Below are 20,639 nucleotides of genomic sequence, written 5' to 3'. Positions count from 1 at the left end.
ATGCATTTAGAACTCGAGTTAAACCACTGTATTCTCTGCAAAGTCACTACTGAATAACATTGACTGCAAACTTTGGGCTTCTGCATTTTAAGCTTATTTTATCTTTTAAGAATCTGGTTTTGACTGAGTAGGCATCTATTACTTATGCAACTGTTGCATACTGACAATTCTCCCTGAAATCTGGCAAGATATGGATGTTTACGAGAGGCAGGAATAGGATCCACCACATTTATCTTAGATGGGGATGCACTCAATTACTTGAGAACAACTTACAGGCCTGCAAACTTGCTTCTTTTTGCCACTATTATTTGCTCTAGTAAATATACCACCTCTTAGCAATGCATTAATATCTTTGCAAGGCTCAACTTTCCTGTTGCCATCCCTTCCAAGTATGCAAGTAGATTTGTAACAACAAAGTGTATTCACTGAATGCAACACAATCACTTGGATACATAAATATTCATAAAACTAGAACATCAAAACACAGAAGGCAAGGACTCACTGGATGAGTACAAGATATAACCTACAAGATGCCTCAGAGTTCAGCCCACAAGTCCTTGTTACATTGTGATACAGCTCAAATAATAAATCAGTACATTTTAATTTTACAGCATGGCCAAAATAAACAAAATAAAAACTTGCAGATCATTATTATTTTGGAATGACAAGCAATAAAAATGGCATAAGACAAACTATGAAAGCTATAAAAAAAAAAAAAGAAAAAAGAGAAAAAAGCACATGACCTTTAACAGGAGACTTAGAGCCCTGATCGTTTGTCTACGGCATATACAAATGATGTGCTGATACAGTAGTCCACTAAGGTCATGAGACAGGATGTCAGTGAGCTTAGATGGTCAACTCAATTATCTGCGCAAAGAAATGTGCCAGCTTCATTATTTTTAAGAGGAAATATGGCCATAAATCAAAGTCTCAGATTACATTTCAATTCTGCAATTTGATGGGAGTATTTTGGAAATATTCTTGTAAAGGCAGAAGCAGGTTGCTGAGTGCTCAAAAACCTATCCTGCAACAAACCCTTTGAGTGAACAGCTCTTCCTAAAAGACTCTAGTTTTGATGTCCCACTCACCAGGCATGCCACGTTGACCTTTTGGTCCTGGAGGTCCGGGGGGTCCTTCATCTCCTTTTTCACCAACAACACTATCATAATACTCCGTCTTAAGAGAAAGATTGTAAGAAAAGAAAGAATAGTGAGAATGAAGAGAGAAGCACAGTACCTCATATTGAACATTTAGTTAGAACAATGCTATGATCTCATTCTTAATTTTGATTTTGTGACACCATGATACCTTTCTAATCACATGGTAATTACAAGCAGCCAGAAATGAAATCATAATTGTTACACACAGATAATACCAGAAGGCCTGTACAAATATATGGGGCTGGGATTTCAGCTCAATTCTTCAACTCCCAGAGAACTCCTCTGCCTACAGATGCAATTATACAGGCAAGGTATAAGTTGGAGACCCAGTCACAAATATTATGGTAGCATGAAATCAAAAATATTGTTGAAAGAAACCTCTAGGAATCACTTTGTCTATTCTATTGGCTCAAAGCAGCATCAGCTGTATCTAGACTACTCTTTTAAATAATCACACATGAAAACAGACAAAAATCAACTACTTAAATCACATGTGCATTAAAAAGTCATTCCTATAAAAATTAATACTTAATTTATTAAAATTTAGTATTGCGATGTTTCAAGTTTCTACAAATGACAGGCAAAATCAAAAGGCAATTTGCTGTACCTCTGTTTTTTTATATCTACAAATTTTTGCTCTTTTCTGGAATATTTTGCATGGGCACCATTACTGACAAATCAGTATTATAATAATTATTGTGCCTTCATATATAAACATCACACTGAAATTTAAATTGACTACTAATGCACCAATTTTAAAAGGAATAAAAATCTGCTTAAAATTAAATATCAAAATTTTTACTTTTCTCCTATAGATTTTTTGAAAAGCAGTGGTTTTTTAGTACTCTGTCAATATCACAAATGATTCAGCTTTTTACAAAGTTATTTCTTTTGAACAATTTGGGCAGAAGGTTTCCATTAGGTACACGAGGCCTTTAAGAAAGCCACTAGTGAGACAGCATGACCAGACAGAGAAATTGTTCTCACAGCATCTCTTGCTTTCTTTAAAAAGTCTTAGGATTTTAAAATTAACACAAACTGTTCTGGAACTGAATAATGATTGGTTTAAAAATTAACTCCTGTGAATTTCTGTAACTGTCCTGTGACAGTCCAATCTCCTGCCAAAATTGCTGGAACTGAGTGAGGTCTAACCAGGACCTCATCATGCATCTGGCTCCATGTGAAGGACAATGCCATCTCCGTGAGACTCCTAGCAACACCAGTACTTTGAAAAAGCCATGCCTCGGTTAGAGCACCACAGGACATCCATTATTGCCTCATACAGGCAGTTTGGCTTATTCTTATTCTAACAGTTTAGAACAATGATATGATGAAGATAATTTACACTTACTCGACCACAAGCTCCAGGTGGACCAGTGTTTCCTTTCATCCCCTTCATCAGAGGACAGAGATGGGTTTGTTTATTAAAAACAATACATGACATGACATTTGGTACTCACTGTTACTTCAGTACACTGTTCAAAACATTAAAGAACTTCTGCTCCTGACCAGTCCTTCACCACCCCCATCTCTGTTCCTTTCACAACTATTCAGCCACATACACCAAAAACTACAAGAACATATCAGCAGGCATAGAGATGGACACCAGTTCAAACACATGATCTGTTTCAGCTGATCCCTTCCCTATTCCATGATATCATTACTTGTCATCTGTTAGGTAAGGTAAAACACATTGCATACACAGTGATAAATAACCAAAACCCCAAAACATACCTTATGCTCATCCTCAAAAGCAACAACAAAACCATTAGACAATACCTTAGCTCCTTGCCTGCCAGCCAGTCCTGGTCTGCCCTGTTCACCCTTTTGTCCCTGCAGGTGACAGTACACAATTTTATGAGGATTAATCTTTTAGCACTGCCATCACTAAGATCTAAAATGGAAAGCTTTAATTTTTCATGATGATGGCAATGTGAATATGACTTGCTCACATGAAGAAATCTCAGGGAAAGACTCTGTTTGGGGTACAGTTCCATGTCTGTGGGAAATACAGCAGGTCTCTCATCCAAACCTGCCTTTGTAACGGCACACTCCACCAATCCCAAGGTGGAGCTGTCCTGGATAGTGCGAGTGTAGGAGGCTCTGGTTTGTTCTCCCTCTACAAACTACAATTTCTGAAAGGAGAGAAACTGAACACAACGTGACACTCACATTCAGCTTGGTCAGTCTGCGTGATGGTGTTGATCTCAAGAGCTGTCAGCAAAACTGGGGGAAAAGAGTGCAGACTGCTGCTAAAGCTTTCTGCAAGCATATACATGCAAGGAAAAGAGACTTCTTAGAAGCTTATGCAGCTGAATGACAGAAGGTTTTCCTCCTGTTAGGTGAGGCAGTGGAGCTTTGCGGTTTGTCATTCCACATTCTTTGACAGAGTGGAATGTGTTTAGATTGTCTGCAAAGGTCATTTTGGCATGATGAAGATGATGTTTTAGTAAGACACGTGAGAAATGGGCTATTCTGACAATAAGAATTTTTGTAAGGTATTTGTAAGGTCATTGTGACCCTAATGATGTCATTAAAGTGGAAGTGAAGTAAATATAAAAGAATTGATATTTCACTGATTGAATACAGTATTCCAAACACATTTGAACAACCTTAGCTTTTAAATTAGTAGGCAAATGAGATCACTTTCATTATAAAATGGCATATTTTAAGAATTATATGATGACAAGATGACAGTTTTAATATCTATCAGTCATCTTGTTTCAGGCCAAGGCAGCTGTGACCTTAACAATAACTTTTCTTTGTAAAAGAATGTCTTTGATTCTAGTGATGACAAATTATTCATTTTGCTTCTTGATTTATGCTGAAGTGAAGGTATAACTCCTTTGTAAAAATTTCAACGTGACTAACCAGAATTAAACTCAGTAGAATTAATTTTGCATAACTTGGACTGTGTCTCAAACTTTTTAGATAGTCAGCAACAGGCAACATGTCTTTTTATTTTATACAGAAGAAGAGACAACATCTATGAACTGAGCCCCTCTCTCCTGCATAAATCTATGAGGAGACAGTACATCCCAAAGACAGCTGTGTGAAAGAAAATGTTTCACAGTGTATGCAAATCAACATTTTCAAACACATTCTGCAATGTGAAAAAGCTATGACAGGAAGATATCACTGTAATAAACAGATGGCTATTACTTAGAAAACATTTAGAAGGCTTCCTTCATTACCGGTAAGCCAGGTGGACCTGGGGCACCTTCTTTTCCAGGTTTACCCTACAAAGGAAAAACATAAAATAAAATAAAAAAACTTAAGATGATCAAGAGAGGGGTCATTGCATTCAAAGAGCATAACAACTAAATACTGCACATATAAGTGTATTTTAGATCTTTATATAAATTTTGAAAAGCCATTAAGCAGGCAGCTAGTTACAAGATAAAGGGGGGTGGAAGATGAAGAGCTCAGAACAACAGGGGAGAAAGTATGTTTTAGAAATTTGTTTTTCACAGAATAAACCAATGAAACTTAAAATAATTCTGAAAAAGATGACCAGGCCATGAATTACGATGCAAGCATGAGAAAAAACAGCAATACTCAAAAGATTGCAGAACGTAACCAAGGATGATACTCTGGAAAAGAAGAAGGGGAGCTGGAAAGATGTCACCACAGGCTCAAAACTCACTTGCACAAAATAGTATTTTTTTCTAGAATGTAAAATCCATAGCCATTTGATATTTTGTGCTCACTGATGTAATTTCAATAGTAAAAATTTTGTTTTCATTTCAGAATAGCCAGTCAGTCAATGTCTTAACACAATTTGTATTTCCTTAGCATTCTTCAAGGTCAACAGGCAGAAAAGCAAGGGTGCTCTACTACTTCATCCACTAAGGAGGAAGGGGGAGGTCAGTTAAGAGTTATAAAAAATACTGCATGACAGGACAGGGCTTTTGCAAACAGAAGACATAATATGGAAGAAACACAGAAGATGGAGGAAGAATAACACACATTGGGTAGCAAGAACTTTTAGTACTTTAAACCAGTAACTCAAAAATTTTCATAACATATAGGAATAATAAAAATAATAATCAAGTTGCTCTATAGCATCATCATCATTATAGCACCATACAGCTGGAGAAAAAGCTATCTACAGGTAGTACTGGTCTTGTCTTGCTACCCTTCCTTGTGGAAGAAAATTTATGGCAACCACATATGGGAAAAGTTTCTAAATACATATGTTTGGACAGAATTAGATATTTCATGAGAAAATTATTTTCTTAATATTGCTTTTAAAAATGTATTTGGAATCAAAATGTTTTGTTCAGAAAATGTCACAAAACATTTTGATTTATTTGGGTATTTTAGGGTTCTCACCTGATTACATATTAGTAAACTGTTATGAATTCATACAGTTTTAGTTACTAAGAACCTGCATCTTTCATTGATTAGTTTTTATCTGAAAGTCTGAAAGCCATTTGAATGCAAAGTGGTAACTTCCTATTTAATTCTCTTCAAAATATAGATGTACTCAAGTAAATAATATTTTAATGTGTATGCTTTTTAAAATAAACATATCATTTTTTTTCTCATGTTTTTGTGTTAATAGAATAACTCTTATGACAATTTTCTTCATGTCTCCACACACCTGCTGGTTGAGCATACCAATTTAAGTCTGCTGCCTTAAGTAAACCCAATGTTTTTAATTCTCTTCTACATACACACTGGCACTATAAAGCCAGTATGTGTTCAGAAGAGCACTTTTTTTTTTTTTTTTTACTAAGTTTCAACAGTAGAACTTTTACAGCAAAACAAATAGAAGGGCACCCACCATCAACTGACCTTTACTTCATGTACTCATGGTAAGTGAGCCTATAAGAACAGTCATTTGACTTTCAGCTCTCTAGTCTGGTTTACTGGATGAAAGAGCTTTCGAATCTAAGAAAATTTGCTCCAAGTGGCATTGAAGCAAAAACTGGAGAGCAACACCAGTGCAAAACTGCTTTTCAGAAAAGACTAACATGTGTACTCAGTTGTTTGCACATACCTGTGCTCCGGGTTCTCCTTGGTCACCCTTTTCACTTTGAGAATCACCAACAGGCCCCTGTAACAAAACCAGCCTCAAGATACACATACTTGAGACTCACATTTTCTAATTAAAATGTATCTTTTGTAATTTATCTTTTCAAAAAAAGTGTAAAAATAAAGTACAGTTAGAATGGGTATTCTAATTCTAATTAATAATGTTAATAGGTATTCTATTCATCAAAGGTTGGAATAAGTAGTGTAAATACTGGACTCTAAATAGAGTAGCATTTACTAGGTGATGCTGCCTAAACATCTGGATTTAAGGGATTTACTTCTGGTCACTTACTGTGAACCCCATTGGCCCTGGAAGTCCTCTTGATCCTTTTTCTCCTTTCTCTCCTTTCAAGTCCTATTACACAATAAATAAAAATTTAATATGGTCTTTTGGATTTTTCTGTGCCTACCATAACACTCAAGTTTTACAAATAAGAAATCCTTATGTTACCAGCAAGCTTCTTTAAGCAGAGATGGTTCTACTGAAATGACTAAGAAACAGAAACTTGATATCAGCGCTCCTGCCTGTCTATGATATTTGGAGAAGAAACTGGCTCTGCACATTATTTCTGAACATAGTGAGTTCAAAACAACCTACCTGTGATTGCATGCAAGGGGACTGGAATAAATATCCCCAGAAATGGCAACAAGAAATTGCAAGCAAAAACCAAATAAACCTTAGTTGCTCCACTGGAGCTACAGTTACCTCCAATACGTAAATGCAGTGGCTACCCATGTAAACCTTCCCTCTGTGGGCTCAATATTAGATTACCCTACTGTGTAGTACTACTGTGTACTGGGACACAGCCTAAGGTCATTGTAAAGCCAAAGTTTACAGACTGCCTAAATATTACCTGGTTAGACTCAGGCCCCAAACTATTTAAGTAAGGAGTTTTGAGGGGTTTTTAAACCTTTATGCCCAGTGCCTGTGAAAAATTGCCGTTCCCCCATGATAAACTGCCGCAGCTGCGACTGCGAAGTGCTCCGGGTGGTCCATATTTGATTTAAACAGGGAAGAGCTGCTATGCCTAAAAGCTGAACCTTGCTTCTGCAATCTCTCTTCCTTCAATACAGTCTTAATGCAAAATTCACAGGAGTTTTGCATCAAGTGCACAGTGATGCAAAAATCCAGGGAGTTTTGATGCTCCATGGATTAGATGCAAATTAAATAAGGAAAACAGAGTCAAGAACAGGTGGAAGACCTGTTCTGTTAATATGTGAAGACTTAAAACTGTGTGTCAATTACTGCTGTTTAAGTTCTATGTAAGGACAAAATGCAAAAATTTTAAGTCACAAAGCAATACCTAAAATGAAAGCTGAATCAGAGTATTTCCTTTCTCCAATACTCACTGTTTTTCCAACACTTTCCATGACTACTCATGTTCCAGTAAAAACAATGAGAAAATAAACTATGAAATGTACATGAACACGTTGTAAGCTTTCATGAAACTCTGGTAGTTCAGAGCCCTGATATTTTCAGTGACAAGGCCCAGAGGTCAACACAGCTGTGGCTTTGATAGCCATTCAGAAAATCCATGTTGATTTGATAAAGCTAAAAGTGATTTACTTTTCATGTACTTGGAGATCCACAGCAGGTGGATTACTAATAAGCATTTAACATTCCACTGGCATTGTGCAGATATGCATGTGAATACACACACCTCAGCTGAGCTGGCTGTAGAGACACACTCTTAAGGAGAGCTTAGTATCTAACTAAACAACTCTGAAAAATGTTAGGATGGGTGAAAGGAAATGTTATCGGAACAATGAAGATGAAAATGTCCTCTCAAAGTAAAACCTAGTAAGATGCTTATCTGAATGTGATGTTTAACAATTTTACTACCGTTGTGTTGTCTGGTCCACTTAATGTCACAATAACGGTTCCTGGTGGTCCAGGGGGTCCAGTTAACCCAGTGTCACCCTTTAAACAAAAAAGAAAAATAAAGCAATTATAAACAGCATGTTTTTTTGTTTCAAATTTCTATTGCTATACTTTTGACAACATGAAAATTTTTCTGTCATTACACTTAGCCATTAATACAGTTAACATTTCTCTTTGCTTGCTATTTATCTTCCAATAAAAAAGACATATGGAAGACTTAAGACTACTATGACAACCTTCTCCTAGCTGAGAAATATAGAAATGCATAGGCTGATTTCTCTTAAAGTATCTAGAAATAGCTAAATTTTGATTACTATTAAATTAAAAGTTATACAACCATTTTAACTCCAAATAAAAATAACTCCTTGATTATAATTTTTCTCTCCATTTGATTAAGTCAATCAATAAAATACATGAACTGTCTTCAGTGACACCCTCAAAACTGCAGTCTGTGTATTACAGGGAGATGATTGTAACATAGTGCTGACAGATTAAATTAGCTTTTGTGTGTCCTTAACCGAAAACATTAATATTACAGTACACTTTTTCATTACGGATCTTTTAGAGCAGGGGAAGTCCTAAATCTTTCCTGTGGAGCTCAAAAAAACAACATCCATTAACTTCCAGTGATTTTAAGCTAGTGGAATGCCTTTGCATGCACTTGCAGCATAACAGCAAAGAATGCATGAGTCTTCCATAAGGAAGCAAGATGCTCCACAGTCACCTGAGCTAATGCTAATGAATAATCAATTCTCTTTACAGAAATTTTCCCAGGAAACTTCTAGCACATTGCTGGTAGTAATTACAAAGTTAAAACCAATCCCACTGTCAGATAGTGCTGTTTCAGTTCACAGCTGAATCTGTGCAGGTCAGTTAGCGTAACTGTGAGATGCCCCAAGTTCTTGAAAGGATCCTGTAAGGACATTCAGACTGACTACACTGGTCCTCCAGCTGAGGTCCTGAGAGGCAATATTTGTATTTGTAGTCATTTCTAGCTTAATATCAATTATATGGGATACAAAGTAAGAACAAGGATGACAAGTCATTCAATTTTTATGCAAAATCTGGGAGGTTTTCTAGCATCATAAAGGCTGACACTGAAAAGATGTTGGCCATAAGAAGTTGTGAGTCTACAGATGCTATGTATTTACCAATGTTTACATGCTTAAATAAGCATTTAGGAACAACATGCAAATGATATATAAATGAATTTAATGCTATGTGTTAGTAAATATTAACTACTGGCTCCTCTTAAGTTTCTTCCCTTCTATCAGGAAGTTTACATCATTGACTCTTACATGAAAACAGTTTGTCCTTAGATATTAATTGCCATGTTTCCATTTTCCAATAAAAGACTTCTACATATATACTGAAAATTTTTATTTCACAGTACTTACTTCCCCAAACACTTCACCACAGTATATCAGGAAGTGCAGAAAACAGAAACAAAACTTAAAAAAATGTTTTACGCATTTTATACAATTACCTTTCTTCCTTTGGTTCCTATTACTTTCAGTCCCATAAGACCCTGTAAAAAAAATCCCCAAATGTTATTTTTTTAAATTATTTTAAAAACACCTATAAAGTAAGTTAATTGATGTTACACGTAATAGGAAGTTTTCATTTTTATTACCAATCTGAGACTACCTTAGGTCCAGGAGGTCCTGCTCTCCCTGGCATGCCCTACAAAAAAGAAAAAAAAAAAAATTCCTTAATTTAAAAAGTTACAATCTTCAGCACCAATATAGGTCTTTTGAAGTACCCAATTTTCACGTGAGTTATATCACTATTTTTATTTTTTTTCCCACTTTTAAAACGACAATTCATTGTGAGTGGGTGACAATGTCTATACAGTCTAGTTGCAAACATATACATCTCTTTTACAGTTATACACATTAGTATTTAAAGTGAGGAATTATTTGAACATTAAAATTTATGCCTACATGGACAAGGATGCTTCTGAAAACATGAAAATTTTCATGCATAAAAATAATCAAAAGAAACTTAAAAAAAAAAAAAAAAAAAATCAAGATGTGCGCAGAAGGATATGGATTTCGCATACACATGTCTCTAGACCTCAAACCACTCTGGGAGAGTCAAGTATTCATATTTGTGTAATTCCATACGTTTCTGGGAAAATCGAAGGTTAAAGTAACAAGTGAGACTTAAGTTCATACTCACTGAAGCTCCTGGAGGACCCTGTGGTCCAAGCTCCCCGGGATATCCTTGAGCACCCTGGGCACCCTGCATATTAAAAAAGAAACAGGAATAAATCTCCTGGCAAGATTACAAGCAAACCACAAGGCTAAGTTCAATGAACTGAATAACAAACAGAGGAGCAGCACTGTCTCTGGATAACACAGAAGTATAATTCCTCCTCACTGCTTCATTGGTTGGCCTATGTTTTGAAACATGAAAAAACATAACTGTTCTAAAACTAAACTACTCAAGTGAGGATGTATGTCCTGTTTAACTGTGGACATTCTCATAATCCATATAGTCCCACTGCTAGCCCTAATAAGCGTTTAATCTTTCAAATACTCTATGCAATAAATTCTACACTTTAAAGCTTCATTTTCAAAGAAATGGAAAATTAAAAATTTTTCTTTTTCTTTTAATTTCATGTCCTCCATTTATTTTAACAGTCAAAAGACATGTCTGCTCTGCCTTCTCCTATTAATCTCCATTTTTAAAATATGGATCATACTGTCCTTTGTTAGTACACCAGAAGTTGAGCTGGTCTAATCTGTTCAATATCACTTCATGGGGAATTTTTGCAGTTAGAGTAGATGGTCGTTGTAGGTCCCTCCCAACTGAACTATTTATTCTATTCTATTCTATTTATAGGGGTAAACCCCTAAATCTATGACCAGTTTTTCTCCATTTCTTAAGTATTGTAGTTTGTCTGCAACCTGACTTCCCTATCTCACTTCACTAACACGTAGTGGACACTATTGGTTCTGATGGCAAAATTAATTACTATTGTCTTGGTGTACTCTGTTTTGTAAAGTCAGAAGAAAGACTCTGAATATAGTGTGTTAATCAGATTATGTAAAGTTAATAATTTTTAAAAACACAGAATTATTCTGGTTTAGAAATTAGTGAGATAATTGTAAAATTTACTATATCTACATAAAATATATAATACATTAAAATTATACAAAAATAATTTTAATATATATACACACATATCACATATAATTTATTTTTTTTTATATATATGTATGTATGTATGTATGTATGTATGTATCTCATAGTCTGAATTAATTCTGAATTACCTGAAGTCCAGGCATTCCTGGCAATCCAGGATCACCTTTTGCACCATACCCTTGGTTATATCCATCTGCAGGGCACCCCTGGACAATTAGATAAAAAGGAAGATAAAAAGTTATGCTGTAGAACTCGGTAGTGGAACAAATCTTCTAATACAGTTTGTAGGGAAATAAAGCAACATCAGAATTGCATAATGATGGCAACTGCCCACCATGGATAGTTCTGCCTTTAAAAAAGATTTTATTAAACAAAATATACCTTTTTCAGGCATTCCAGTTCTCTGTTAGGACAGTCTTCATTTCAGACATGCCTACATTACTCACCCACAGTCCTGACCTTCAATGTGGTTTTGGTACTTTTTATCCCTTTAAAATACTCTCTAGTGCATCTGCAGATTTCCATATGAATTCATAAGCTATTTGCTTAGCTCTTTGTGTGCTTGAAAGCATTAAATTCATTACATGCAATAATGGTAGTTAAAGGGGAAAAAAAAAAATTAAGTACTGTTTTGTAACCTGGGGTGAATGCAACTAGTACAGACGAAGCACCAAAGTTTGTGGTTGCTTCTTTTGGAAAGTAGACCTTCTATTACCCATGAATGGAGACATTAAGAACTCTTTCCCAGCAGCGAACATACACATAAGCTGTTGATCACCAATAAATATATCATGTAATATGGTGTAAATAACTGACCTTCTCTCCTTTGATACCAGCAATACCCTAGGGAGAAGAACAATCATATTATTAAAACAGAAAGCCAGAAGAGACAATGGTGAAAGGACACATTCTAAATATTCTCCAAGCTCAGTGCTCTTGAAGTGATTCATCTTCATGGACAAGGTGTATGGCCAGGTACATGTTTACTGTGCCAGACTTCAAATTAAGAAGAAAGGGCATATTGTTAAAAAATAGTTCAGTCTCACACAACTCTACAAGTGAAGGCAGAACAGTTTTGAAGCCTGACCTTAATAAATAAATAAATAAAATCAGGAGAGCCGGTAAAGTAAAGATCATGTTTAGAAGTTATTAGATGTGAAGCCACTGGAACTTGACAGACAGCATTCCTTTTCCATTTGTTTAGAAGTTTCTGTTAAGAACACATTTCTACAGAGAAAAAACAAATCCTAGGGTTAAAGCAATGCACCCAGAATGAGAAGTGTTGGGTTTAATTCCTGGTTCTTATTGACTTAATTAAGCCATATCCTCAAACATATTTTGGCATGAACTGAAACTGCAATGTATTACGTATATATTGGACACCTTTAGAAATGTGAGTGATAAATTTTCATTAATATCTCTTGAGACAGTAAAGAGCTAACACAGTCAATGAATTTGCATGCACTCATTAACTAAGAAGTTGAGACCCGACATACAGCTGATAAACCATTACTTTCAACTTTGGTTTCTTTACCAAACAGTTTTCATATATAGGTATACCCATTTTATTAATATTTCAACTGTTGTCAATACCAGCTAATGTGAGGCTTTACACTCCTTCAGTGAGTGGCTTTATGTGGTAGAAATGCACAAAATCATGACTTTCACAGACACCTACTAGAATGCCTGGAGCACCTCTTCTACCTGGAGGACCTGGAAAACCTCGATCACCCTGAAAGTAGTAAGAGTGACTGTTAATGCATATTATTATTTGGTCTGATTTTAGCAAATGTGATTAAAAAAAGTTTTTTATGTTATCATACTAAAATTGTGAGTTGCATTACCACCATATTTCCTAGAAGGGGCACAGCCACTCTGTATGGGTCTTGACTTCTATCCCAGACACCAGGCTTTATTAGCTATGTCAGATCAGTTCACTGTTTCACTAGAAACGTAAGACTTTCTGTAGTAGGCATTCTTCTGACTCCCTCTTTCAGAATGCTGGAAGTATTTGCTCATAGAGCAAAGGAAAACTAGTAAACCTGTGATTTAACATTAAGCCTTTTCTTTTAATTGTTTTCGGGACTTACGAAATGCCGACTGCAAGCTAGATACTGGTGAAATAAAATTAATTAACTATCTACCTTTTCTATAAGCCATTTCAACAGAAGGACAGGTTGGACAAAACTGATTAGGTCTTCTGGATTTAATGAAAAAAGTTTTATCTGTCAAAATATCAAACGTTATTCTTAACTTTTTAGCAAAGGCCATTAGCATGTATTATTTATCTATCTTACACAAAAAGGCAGCACTTTTCCTTCCTCTAGCCTCATGATTCAAATTTTTCCTAGTTGATAAAAGTTACAAACCAAAACAAATCAATGTTGTTGTATATTGGGGGAAAAATTCAGAATGTTTTTTGGCCGTTCCTAAGCATAGCCAAACACAATCCCCGTAACATTCAACTTGGTTTGTACCTTTGTGCCATTGCATCCTGGAACACCCGAGCGCCCAGGAGGGCCAACAGTTCCCGGTTCACCCTAAAAAGAAGTGCAAAATTGACACAAGCTTTGTTTTTGCACATTCATATTACCCTACAGCAACACTGAAAGAGTTTATGTTGGAGCAGTGTTTCACAAGACTTGACAGATTACAATGTGTTCTTAAATCATTACAATGAGTAAGAACTGCTGATGCTAAGATTTTTATCTCTAGGCTAACTGACAGAGACAACACTGATGTTGATACTAGAGTGAGTACATCGGGCTGAGGATAATTGTGTACTATAGCAGGAGAGAAATGGTTAAATCAGTTTTGTTTTTACTTACTGGAAGTCCTGGGGGACCTGAAAATCCAGGTATTCCTGGGACTCCCTAATGATATAAAAACAGAGGAATAATAATACAAATATTAAGCAAAAGCTTATGATGTGTTTTTTCTTTTGATCGCACTTAGAAGAATGAATTCTTATGAATTCGTATGATTCTATCAAAAGATCATTATTTCCTTAACCCTTCTGACTGTGAACTAAGTATAAAGGTAGCTTATGCACTGTTAACATAGACTGGTTTTGCCCACAGAAAAAACTCCAAAACAACTCTTCAGGGAATTCTAGTCTGAATTTTTCAGAGCACACTCCACTACTAAATACATACAGTATGAACCTTGTACATAAGGTGTAGCAAAAAAGGCAAAAGTTCTAAAAAATAGATAAGGTATGTGCATACTCCATGTCATAAAGTTTAAAAATACTTTAAAATCATACATAATGTTTTGTTCTTATTTTTCACAAATTATTGAACCAAGCTGGCATTCAACATGACATTTAATACATACAAGTTTGTTTAAAATATAAATACTTACTCGTATACCTTTGGGTCCAACTAAGCCCGTAAGCCCTGGAGAACCCTAGATCACAAATGGAAAACAACATATTTCAATATAATTGAGAAAAAGCACACATATGTCAAGAGGACATGCAGTATTTTTATTATTTTACCAATATTAACATGTGCACACAAAACTATATAAATAAATAAATGATTTGCCTACTACAGACACTAAAGCAAACAAACACTTAATACAACTTGCATAAATCATGGCATCTTTCCCCCCATTTCAGTGTTTAGGGGATATATCTCATCACAGGTCAAAAAAATAGCAGTCAGGGTATGTTGAGAAAGCAGTTGCTATGGATCTGTTCAAACTGTGAGACCTGGAAGTGCTTCCCTGTGAGGAAATAGCTGGAAAGCTCCCAGATATGGATGGTGTCCATATAATGATCAGGTATATGCATGTACCAGCCACTCTCACCTGCACTGTTGTGCACGGAAAGGAAAGCCAGGAGCAGGATAAAAGGGGGCTAAGCAGGATGGGAGAGCAAGGCTGAAAGAAGACAGCACAGCATGCCGCAGCACAGTCTAGACAGAACCTGCTAGAATTGTTTCAAGACTAAGAAACTTTTATTGCTCCCAGAAAGGAAATGGGGAATGTATAGAACTGCATAGCTCCTAAAATCCTGGGCGACATTTCATTTAAGATAATGTACAGGCATTGAATAGGAAAAGCTAACTGGAATACACTACAATAGATGGCATTCAGGCTAACAGAGATGTTCTTGCTAGATAAATTATCCTTACTTTTTGCCATTCTTGCAGAAGTTATTATCACTTATTAAAAGGGAAATGCTCTACTAAACACTTTTCAATGAGTTCAAACAAATGGCTCATCAACATGTATGAGATCCACCATGAGTATCCATTCCACAAAGTATTGTAAAAACGAGATAGGACAGAATAATGCAACAATACCCAAACAAATTAAAACTATAAAAAACAATTGTTTAAAGGTATGGGTAAGTGCTGAAGCCACATTAGTGCAGGTCCTCGGCATAATGTGAACGTGGCAGTACCTTCCTGATTTATACCATGGCTGAGTTCACACCATATTTAGACACAAATAATTTATTCACCTAAGTAAATTTATCGATGGCAGCAGAAGTGTTCCTCAAGACAAAAATAAATCATATGTTTTTTAATGAGTATTTACTTGTTTTTTCTGCTCATGCAGGAGTCATTGAAAATTCATATTCAGCCTCAGTTTAGGCATACAGGAAAGAAAGAAAGCCCAAATCACCAAAGTAACTCTCTCCATACTGCAGGCAACTAGGCATTGCCTAAACAGACCAAGATTTATCTTAATAAACATTTTTCCCTTCAAATTTTCTTAAATCAATTTTTCATATTTGTCTCAGTAGTAGCTTGTTTCCTCTCTTTCCAACAGATGTCAGAATGTAATCTTAAGACAAAATTGAAGTTATGCTGCTAAAATCTGTTTAGACCCATGTTACATTGCTGCTGGCAGTTCAGTGCAGGTGCTTTAGCACTGGCCAATGGACAACTGACAACAAAAGCCCATGTTCATATCAGCTACTTTGACTCAGTCAAAACTGACCATTGCATCTAGTGACCACACAAAATCCATCACCAAACAGGAGACTCTGAAACAAGTTTTGTTTTCTTTTGGTTTTGTTTTTTAAAACAGAATTCTCTACCTAGTCATAGCTCACTTTCACAGTCAAGCAGAGTAGTTTCTCTGTGTCTCACATACACACCTACCTTTGGTCCCTGTGGCCCTGGAGGCCCTTCTGGACCAGGAAACCCCCTATGACCAGGCGGACCTGGAACACCAGGAAAGCCCTTTTCACCCTGTAAACATTAAGAGAATCACATTCTTAAAATATCCATGAATTCTCCTTTTGATAACTTATTTCTAAGGCATTCATTACTTTCAGTACCTCTTAATTTCTACAGATCTGTCTGCTACTGTGGCAGTTATATTACCCTTGCTCATACTGACCGGTTTTTGTGGTCCTGCTTACGTGCTGTCTAGGCCACATGGTATCACTGAAGTAACATACTCATAAGTATGGTTGAAGATATCAGAAGACAACAGTACTCAAGATTTTGCAGAGTACAGAAGAGAGAAGGAGAACTGGCTGCATGAAAAGTTTAAGAAAGTAGCTGATACATATTCCTTGTTAGTATTTCTGCATTGTGTTTAGTCCCTACAAGCAACACAAATCCATCACAACAGACCTAATTTGTAGTTGGCAAACTTAATGGCTGCTGCTGTACAGCAAGGTCAGTTCCAAATCATTAATACCTCTCTTCACGTAAGCCAAAGAAACAGTGGGAGTCAAATGCAACAAAACCACTCAGATACAATAAAAGAAGTTTGCTTTAAGCAACAACTCTGTAAAATTGTTCTGAGTCTCAGAGATTAAGACATGAAGTTATTCTTTCATGTGTTTTTTAAGGTCAAGTTCAAATAACCAAACCATGTAAAGAAAACACAGAAGATTAAAGCTGTACAAATAGAATACAGGAGGCTAAGTTACAGTGGAAGGGGCATTTTCAGTTTTTTATTTAAATATAATGAAGAAGCAAGTCTTATCTTGGTTAAAATAAAGTGCTTCAAACCTAGAAACTGACAGAAAAGATTCTTCAGCTCTTTAGATAGCAGCAATTTAGCATGCTCAATTTTACATCAGTGAAGAGCTGCCTATTCAAGAGCTTTTACATCACAGCATAACACAGGAGAGCGAGGATGGGGTTATTGATTCTCTCAGAGTCAATTTTCCTATTGCTTTATCAGGAGAGAGTTATTAAAAAAAAGCATTTGAATTCTGCTGTGCAGAAGTTCTGGTATCTTCTTATTTTATGTACAAGATAGGATCAAAAAAAAGTCTCAGGGAAGTCAAAATACCTTGGCTTGTCCCTCCACCAATTCTCGTCCTTCAAAATCCCACAAACTCACCAGATTTTAAATAGGTTCTGAATTTAAAAAAAAAACAGTACTAAAATATAGTGTAATCCCAGAATATTTTAACACAAATCAAAATAACAATTGCATTATGAAGAGTCTGTAAGATCTGTATCCTAAACCGGCATAGCTTTTTATAAAAAATCATTTATTTCATCCACCACTGTGCCAAGAAAGGCAAAAAAAGGTTAATGCTATACCAAGACGTGCCACTGGAGGGGGTGTGGTACTAACTCACAGAAAAACGAAATAAGTCCTTGATCTTCCTTCCCTGAGCTTGCTATGCCCTCACTGCAGCAAGCGATGGAGTACTCTCCAGATACAGAGCAGCAGTGCACTCTCCTGACAGCTTCACACCCCTCCATACAGTACAGGCAATTTTATTCACACTTTCTTCTTGACAGATCAACAAGATCAGAGGATTCTCAGGTTGGAGAATTTCTTAACGTTGAGTGGTTATCAGAACATATTAATGCAATTGTCCTGACTTGACAATGCTGCCTGAAGAACTTCAACAGTGTAAACAATGATTAACTCTTACTTCCTAATTGCTCAGTTGCTTTAACATAGAACTGATGAAGACAAATTGTGGGTGTTCGTTCTTATTACTATTTCTCTTCTAGTGGACAGCTTATTTTTTTCTAATTTTTCAATTGGTCTCACTTTTACTGGTTAGGACAAAGTCAGGTTAGACCAACTAAGAACATCTAAAATAAGCACTGAGATTTTACTAAAGACATGAGTATTCTCCTTTCCCACTTACGAAAACATATTTTAATAATGAACATATTTACTTTGAGAGAACTTTTCTCCACCACTGAAATGAAGCTTCCTTCATTTGTGGTGCAATATAACATTTTTTTCTTGGTAATAAAAGTACAGGAGGAAAGTTGTGAGTAATTGTTTACCAGCTACATGTGTCGATCAGTGGGACTAATCACAACCCTAAGCCTATAGAGGCATCTGGAACCTACTGATAAGGTTTAGTATAGCAATCACTGTGTCCACAGTTAGCCTGAATTAGAACCATGACCTCTTTAATAATGTCCCTTTCATTTGTGAATCAGTTGTTTTTCCAGCTACAAGCAGGAGTTTGAAAGAATTTTTGGCATTTGCGTAATTCAGGTTTGTCTAAAAGCCACTCCAAGCCTCTGCCAGGCTACTACTGGCAACAGGCAGAGCCATGGCTCTGTTACTTCTGATGGATTTGATGCTCGTTCCCTCACTGCTGGCAAGTGTTTGTGATAAGGACCCAGAAACTCATTCCCTGTGTCAGTCTGCAGGAGATTTCTCTGTTTGATGCATGTAGATTTATCTGTTTGATTTCATGTTTGAAAGCATGTAGCTTTGCTTCAGGAACCGGAAAAGTGGGGGGAGATGGGCAAGGTCCAAAGGTGGAAAGAGGGAAGCACTGAATATGACACTCTTGATGGCATTATGAAATTCGTAACAGGAGAGCTGCCGCCAGGCTAATTGTATCTGTTGGCATTTGTTAGGAGTTTGTGAAAGGGACCTAGTGCTTCAGACAGTTGCTCTTCTCTTGGTGTTCAAACATCATGCAATGCTGAAAACAAACTAATGCCTTTAAGAAAAATAAATTCAAAAGTCTTCTTAGTTAAACAGTGTCCCCAGAGCTATTGTAACAGATTTTTGTAAGGTAAGGTATTCCTTTTACAATTCTCTGTAGACTCTGTTGACAGAAGACCATCACACAATAAATTCACTCACTATATCAACTCAACTAATGTATTAAAAATTTCCAGGCATAAGCTAATCTTAAAAAAGGAAAAACGTATTTGTTCTTACCTTGCTACCTTTCATGCTATCACAAAAGCAGGGACTTTTACCTTTGCATACACAGCTCTGAAAAACAAAAAGACAAACTTCATAATAAAATTATTTTTCTCATTGTGTTGTTTGGTGAGGGGCAAATGAGATCTCAGGGGTTTTAGTAAGGCAATTATATCACAAATACAACTTAAAAACAAAAAAGTTCATGAAAAGTGGCAATTCCTAACAGTGGAAAAGAGCTCATTATTCCTCTGTACTGTCTTCTGAGACAGATAAGGGCACTAGTTTAATTTGGGGTCACTAGTTTACCTTGGGGTAAAGGCCAAGAAGCTGTGCTTAATGCCACCAGGGTTATAATATCAGTATGAGTGTAAAATTCAAGAGTTTGGGCTCACAGCACTAAACATTGATGATTCTTTAAACAACTTCCTGTAGAAACAAACACATATACCGATACTGTTTTAGATTACAATGATACTTTTTTTATTTTCACCTATTAACCAGTAATTTTCTGACTTTTTGTAGCTGCCTTCACCTCCTGACACTGGCTCATAGTACCTAATACAATTACAAAGGACCCTCAACTTTGCTGTTTCTTAATTCTGGAGGTTTCCTGAGCCAAACTGTGTGACAGTGAGTGCCCTCCCACAGGGATGTTCCCACTCCTGCAGCAAGTCCTGGGCTGTAGCTGCTACCAGCACATCTGTGTGTTCAGGTGAGCCTGGAGTTCAAAGTCCCCTTGGAGGGCTGAGTGTTGCACTGTAGCATCCAAACCTCTCTTTGAGTCTGTGACCTCTACTGCCACAGTATGGCATGGCTATCTGGGGTTAACTACCATTTGGCAAAATTCAATGATTAATCAAGCAGGAAGAGATATTCACTCTTTTATTGTTTACACTTAAGTGAAACAAACAAATAAAAAACCCAAACAAGGATATTCAGTATGTAACTGGACAGACAGCATGACTAAATCAGCTAGCTCATGTACTAGGTAGTCATGGTAGCAGGGAGCTCAGCAGAGCTGCAAAGCACATCTGAGATCCTGGGTGAATATGAGAACACTTAACCCTTCTGTGCCCTGTTCCTGCTACAGCTATCATGCACTCAGTACCTGAGCTAGCCCAGTCTGGCTAGGATAACTCTGCAAAGGACTCTTCTACACTCATGTAGGCATATCCTATTTCAGTAGAGGGGATCCTTTGTTAACATAAATATTATACATACTAAAATATCACTGAGGTTAATTGAAGCCGTTTATTTCATAGAGATGTTTATTGTCCTTCTTTGTACAC

General features: G+C 36.3%; 1 protein-coding gene across 1 annotated transcript in view; it reads right to left on the bottom strand.

Annotated features, from left to right (window-relative positions):
* COL4A3 (collagen, type IV, alpha 3 (Goodpasture antigen)) overlaps positions 1-20,639 on the bottom strand; it is a 69,561-nt gene that overhangs the window by 29,472 nt on the left and 19,450 nt on the right. The window contains exons 3-18 of the mRNA XM_010568419.1: positions 16,350-16,439; positions 14,596-14,640; positions 14,061-14,105; positions 13,710-13,772; positions 12,911-12,964; positions 12,049-12,075; positions 11,361-11,438; positions 10,264-10,326; positions 9,730-9,765; positions 9,569-9,610; positions 8,044-8,121; positions 6,493-6,555; positions 6,166-6,222; positions 4,355-4,399; positions 2,895-2,993; positions 1,089-1,176 (exon numbers count right to left, since the gene is read on the bottom strand). Of these exons, the coding sequence (XP_010566721.1) occupies positions 1,089-1,176; positions 2,895-2,993; positions 4,355-4,399; positions 6,166-6,222; positions 6,493-6,555; positions 8,044-8,121; positions 9,569-9,610; positions 9,730-9,765; positions 10,264-10,326; positions 11,361-11,438; positions 12,049-12,075; positions 12,911-12,964; positions 13,710-13,772; positions 14,061-14,105; positions 14,596-14,640; positions 16,350-16,439 (973 nt within the window). The remainder of the gene's footprint in view (positions 1-1,088; positions 1,177-2,894; positions 2,994-4,354; positions 4,400-6,165; positions 6,223-6,492; positions 6,556-8,043; positions 8,122-9,568; positions 9,611-9,729; positions 9,766-10,263; positions 10,327-11,360; positions 11,439-12,048; positions 12,076-12,910; positions 12,965-13,709; positions 13,773-14,060; positions 14,106-14,595; positions 14,641-16,349; positions 16,440-20,639) is intronic.

The sequence above is a fragment of the Haliaeetus leucocephalus genome, unplaced genomic scaffold, assembly GCF_000737465.1.
Source record: "Haliaeetus leucocephalus isolate CR32 unplaced genomic scaffold, Haliaeetus_leucocephalus-4.0 Scaffold240, whole genome shotgun sequence".
NCBI classification, from domain to species: domain Eukaryota; kingdom Metazoa; phylum Chordata; class Aves; order Accipitriformes; family Accipitridae; genus Haliaeetus; species Haliaeetus leucocephalus.
Note: the sequence above shows the minus strand (reverse complement) of the source record. Positions and strands in the feature narration are given on the sequence as shown.